Here is a 6,038-nt window from a genome sequence, read left to right as displayed (position 1 = left end):
GTGTTGAGCCTGTTTTATTAATTGTACAAATATAACTAGAGTTCTATATAAAATATTGAAGTTCCGGAATCTCAAAGCATGATTAATATACGGCTAAACTACGTAAAGAGGAGTGAAAATGTGATGTTATTGAAAATGACGGACTCTTATAACGCAGTATTTTACTGCGTTATAGGTGAGAGAAAGTTTTGTATAGCGCAGTAAAATACTGCACTAAAGACACTTTGGTAACTTTTTTTTTATTGGGGTATTTTGGTTCAAAATATTTTTTTTTTTTGGATATTTTGGTTCCGGACTCTAGAAAAAAGGTCATAAAAACACAAGTTGTTAACCAGACACACCACAAATAATTAAACCACCGTCCATCTTTTCTTATCTACAGTCCCTTTCTCCGCTCCTAGCTCTCCTCATCATCTTCAACCCAAAATTAAAAACAAACTCTTCCTTTCTTTTTTCATCTTGACCCTAAATCTAATGATCAAATCTTAGAAAAAGAGAGAAAACGCTGTAAAGCTAAACTAGATGTATGTTTTTCTCAATCATGGAGTTGAGCAATAACAACACTAGTACTATTATACCCACTAACATAGTGAAAACCCCAGAAGCTGAAACTGAAGCACGTACTACTCAAATCCAGTACAATAATAATACTAAACCTTTCTCCATAACTACTAATGGTGTCCTTAAACGCCATAATAATAACAATCCTGTTTATCTTCATCACCATCCTGTACCTGTTGTCGCAGTAGTTTACAAAGAATGTCTTAAAAATCATGCTGCCACCATAGGCGGCCACGCCGTTGACGGTTGCGGTGAATTCATGCCGTCCTCCACCGCAACCGCCACCGACCCCACTTCGCTAAAATGCGCGGCGTGCGGCTGTCACCAGAATTTCCACCGCCGCGAGCCGGAAGAAACCACCCCCGTGGCGGCTCTGGAATTCCAGCCTCACCACCGGCACCACCCGCAGCCCCCGCTGCCTGGTGGGGACCACCACAGCTACCCGAATTCCCCGTCTCCACCACCAATCTCCTCAGCTTATTACCCATCTGCACCTCACATGCTACTTGCACTGAGTTCCGGGTTGTCAGGTCGACCCATTGAGAACAACCCGAATTTCAGTACGCGAGATGCTTTGTGCACTGGGCTGACTACTACTGTGTCAAACCCAAATGGGAGTACTCGAAAGCGGTTCAGGACGAAATTTACGCAGAATCAAAAGGAGAAAATGCTGGAGTTTGCAGAGAGAGTTGGATGGAGAATGCAGAAGCAAGATGAAGAGAATATCAACAAACTATGCAACGAAATTGGAGTGGAGAAGGGTGTTTTAAAAGTATGGATGCATAATAACAAGAACAATTTTGGAAGAAAAGATCAACACAATGATGGCAATGGTAATGCTAACGGTATTGATTTTGGTATTAGTAGTAGAAATGACATTAACAAAGACGAAGGGGTAAATCATCATCCGCTTATCAACAATATTAGTGTCAGTGCTCATGTTGTTGTTACTAATGGGTCGTCTTCTTCTTCTTGAACTTAGGTAGGCGGATGGATAAATTAGGATTTTATCTAGAACAAAAAAAAAATGTTGATGTTGGTACTGTTATTTCTTTCTTTTCTTTATGCAGGATTAATCTAGATTCACATCTCAAAAACAAAATGTTGATGAACTTGTTTTCGTCTGATTAATGCTCAGCTTGATGAGAATAACCCTGGAGTGATTGTTCTTAATTATCGGCAATTTTTTTCCGATGTTCTTAATTATGGGCAGCTTACTTTGTTCATTTTTTTTCCTCAATGACACTGCATCTATGCTAATTAATTAGATATTTAATTCTAATCTTTCCTTCTTAACACTTCTTCCCTATTTTACTCTAGTTCCAATTTAGATGTTAGTAAATTAAACTCCTTATATCTTTAAATTTCGTGTTCGGTCAAACTACGATTTAATGACTACGATTGATTAAAGGAGTACATGTTATGACATGATCAGCTTATTCCTTTTACTTTGCATCATCTACTTTTCTCTTTTCTTGTTTGGCTGCGTTAACTTCACTGTTCATAGATTTTTTTTTTTTTTAAATCCAAATTTCTTTTTCAAAACTATGTTTGGATTGATTTTTTGTTTTTTTTTGTTTTTTTGTTTTTATTTTTAAGATGCCGGTTTTTTAGTGAAAAATCTCCTCTACTCACAAAATTTCAAACTTTTTCTTTCTAGTTAAATGTATGTCTAAAAACTAACTTCAATCTCTAAATATCTTCTTCCAATTTAACTTCAAATACTGTTTGTTTTTTTCAGAAATCACAATTTTTATGTTTAAATGCCTATGCCTACTTATACTGACAAGTTATTACTTTGATTGTTTGTAATATTTCATTAAGCAAGTATTAACTGTTAAATCATTTTTCTGTTCATTTATTTTATTAAATTTGTAATTTTACTTTGTACTTTGAAGGCAATATATATAGTTTTAACAATAAGTTAGAATTTTAACTTATTCAAGGGGATTTACACGCATTTTGGTTAGTTGAAAGTTAAATACTCATACACAAGTATCAAAGTCAAAATTTATTACATAATTGAGGTATCAAATGTGCAATTATACCTTAGTTTTGCATGTACGCAATATTAAAAAATTCTTGTTTATGTGGCAATGCGTCAGAGTATAGAGAGAGGGAACCTATAATTCTTGTCCGAGAGAGTCCGGAACTTTTTTAACTCAAAAAAAAAAAAAAAAATGGAACCAAACTGACCCGTTAAAAAAAAAAGGACAAAGTAAGCTTCACGCACAGATTCTGTGCTTGAAACAGGGTGCCCTTTTGTTTTTTAAGCTATCAAAATCACGTTTTTTTTCATATTTTGGGCAAAGATTAGTCATGTTTCAAAATCTCGAAATATCAATATGTTATATAGAAATTAATATATTTTTTTGCGTACAATAACATCGGCTCATTACATCAAGTATACCTAAACGTTTGGATCATCATTTTAGGGGTTGTAAAGTGCTCCAAAGAAGTTTTGTTTGCTTGGAAACTTGTCATCTTTGTTATTTGAAAATCAAACTCAAAATTAAGCTTTTTTCCGTACTTTAACCGAAGATTAGTCACGTTTCAAAACACCGGAATATAAATATTTTATATAGAACTTCATATTTTTTTTAAGCGTAAAATAATGTCGGCTCATTACATCAAGTATACACATATGTTTAGATCGTCATTTTAGGGGTTGTAAAGTACCTCAAAGTAAGTTTGGAAACTTATTATCTTTAAGTTTTTTTTTCGTACTTTGACCGAAGATTAGTCACGTTATAAAACGTCAGAATATAAATATTTTATATAGAACTTAATAATTTATTTAGCGTACAATAATATCGGCTCATTACATCAGGTATACATGTGCCTCTTCACTCACGTAAATAAAAGATAAGGACAGGAGCATAGGTAGAAAACTAGTTGTAAATTGTCGAAACTTTAAATGGTCATAACTTTGCGCTCGGATGTCCGATTTACCCGATTTGTTTTTGATCTGGGTATTTTTTGGAGATCTGCGCGGACAATTGGCTGAGCCGATTTTCCAAAAAACGCCCGTTATCCCATTCAATTTGAATTTTGCCCCAAATTTGTGCAAAAATTTCATTCTTCTCTAGTAAAAATCTAATGATAAAAAATCTATTTCGAGATGTTAATCTCGTGGTAATGATGTTTTGAATGTCAATTTCGAGGTTCGAAATTCAATTTACGAAAATGAGTTAGATAGCATTAGTGAACAATATAAAATATAAAAAGTGTCTACTTTGTAACATTCACCAATTTGGTTTGGTGGTTTAGCCTCTCTTTTTTACTCACTTCTTTTTTATGCTAACAACATGGGATCAAACTTTAGTGGGAGCATTGAATGAGATATATTATACCTTGGTTGAACCTCTCGTATTGGATGAATTATTTTTTAATATAATATTTTTATTTATTTCAAAACACTTAAATCAAAACCCTATAAAATATGACACTTAGATCTAAAGATGACAAGTTTCCAAGCAAACAAAACTTACTTCGGGGCACTTTACAACCCCTAAAACGACGATCCAAACGTTTACATATACTTGATGTAATGAGCCGACGTTATTGTACGCAAAAAAATATATTAAGTTCTACATAACATATTGATATTTTGGGGTTTTGAAACATGACTAATTTTTGCCCAAAGCATGAAAAAAACATGATTTTGATAGTTTAAAAAAAGGCACCCTGTTTCACGCACATAATCTGTGCGTGAAAGGACCAAACTCAAAAAGTTACAGTTTGGTCCTTTCACGTACAGATTCTGTGCGTGAAGCCTACTTTAATTTTTTTTCTTTAATGGATTAATTTGGTTCCAATTTTTTTTTTTTTGGGTTAAAAAAGTTCCGGACCGTGTATGAGGTGAAGCAGCACAAAGTGGCGTAACATGCATTTGGTGCTCCCACATATACTATTTTAATGCATATGCAACTTTACATAATACTTTACTTTATTCTTTTGTCATGTTAACAATGCTTATAAATAAGATGATTAATTTTGATGTCAAATGCTTTTTTAATCCTCTTTAAATGGGCAGCATGATTCTTTGTATGCTATTGTTTTGTAGGGCTGTTTACGGTTTTGCTTAAAATCAAAATCAAACCGAAAAGTTAACCAAACCGAATAAAAAAATCGACATTTGGTTTGGTTTGATTTGGTTTTAAATTTTCAAAACCGATAATATTTGGTTTGGTTATGGGTCTATTAAAAAATAACTGAATAAATAACCGAACCAAACCGATAAATTATATACATACATTTTATAATTATTTATATGTATAATATTAGTTTTTCATAAATACTTATTAATATTTTATACCTTTTAACCGACCCATCCATGCCATTTTTCATTAACGTCGGTTTTATAATACCAAATATGACATGTGGCCTCCAATTAGAGTTCTACGTCGTTTAATTAAACCAGCCCAATTTTAAATCTCAAATTAATAAAAAAATCCGACTCATACACCTTACCCACCCGCAACCATAATCTAGTTGGAGGCCACGTGTCATATCTGGTATTGTAAAATCGGTGTTAATAAAAAATGACATGGATGAGTCATTTTGGTAACGGGTAATGGCATAAATGAGTCAAACTACTGATGAGGGATATAAATGAGTCATTTCTGATAGTTCGATGGCATAAATGAGCCATTGACGAGTAACATAAATGATCCATTTCCGATTCGATCGCATATTTGAGCCTTTTCCGATCTATTTATTCTTTCTTTTTTCATGGAATTATTTTTAACAATTGTTATTCTGGTTACTGCTCAGTGCTCACGGGTAGGGTGGGCATGGTACGGTATTTGAAAGTTCGGTATGGTAATTTCGATTTTCGATTTCTAAAATTACTATACCATTATCATACCAAATTAATTCGGTATGGTTTGGTATTTTTAAGTTCGGTTTCGATATTTTGCGGTACGGTAAATCGGTACCATAATTTGTTCAACTTCGACTTACATATACTTATATCGTAGAGAATTATGACTTCGACTACTCAAAAAATGTCTCAATTATATTGTACTAACACTTTACACATGCAAGAATATTCAAAAGAAAGTACAAGCAATCCCCTTCATAAATCATTACACAAAAAAGACATTTAAATCAATATAGAGTTGACAAAGTTTCAAAGTTTAAACCATTAGTTTTCTAATAATACTAGTTTATATATTTTTTAGTATTATAATACTAAGATATATGAATTGTATATGTAACTATATACTTCGGTATGATATTCGGTATCTCAATATTTTTTTTTATCAATACCGAATACCGTACCGAATACCAAACTTTTTCAAAATGCATACCAAATATCGTACCAAATATCATATACCGAAACCGTGATATAAAAAATCTCAATTTCGATATGGTAATCGATATCTACAATACCATGCCTACCCCTACTCACGGGTCAAGACCGTATGTATACCCCCTTATCGTAAAGTGTAAAAGCAAAGGGTAATATAACC

General features: G+C 33.1%; 1 protein-coding gene across 1 annotated transcript; it reads left to right on the top strand.

The window, feature by feature from the left end:
* Positions 1-335: 335 nt before the first annotated feature.
* LOC132618906 (zinc-finger homeodomain protein 9-like) lies at positions 336-1,734 on the top strand. The gene has a single exon (XM_060333902.1). The coding sequence runs from the start codon at positions 527-529 to the stop codon at positions 1,535-1,537; it is 1,011 nt and encodes a 336-aa protein (XP_060189885.1). The 5' UTR covers positions 336-526; the 3' UTR covers positions 1,538-1,734.
* Positions 1,735-6,038: the final 4,304 nt, after the last annotated feature.

Source organism: Lycium barbarum, chromosome 11 (assembly GCF_019175385.1).
Source record: "Lycium barbarum isolate Lr01 chromosome 11, ASM1917538v2, whole genome shotgun sequence".
Classification (NCBI taxonomy): domain Eukaryota; kingdom Viridiplantae; phylum Streptophyta; class Magnoliopsida; order Solanales; family Solanaceae; genus Lycium; species Lycium barbarum.
This window is presented reverse-complemented; position numbering and strand designations above follow the sequence as displayed.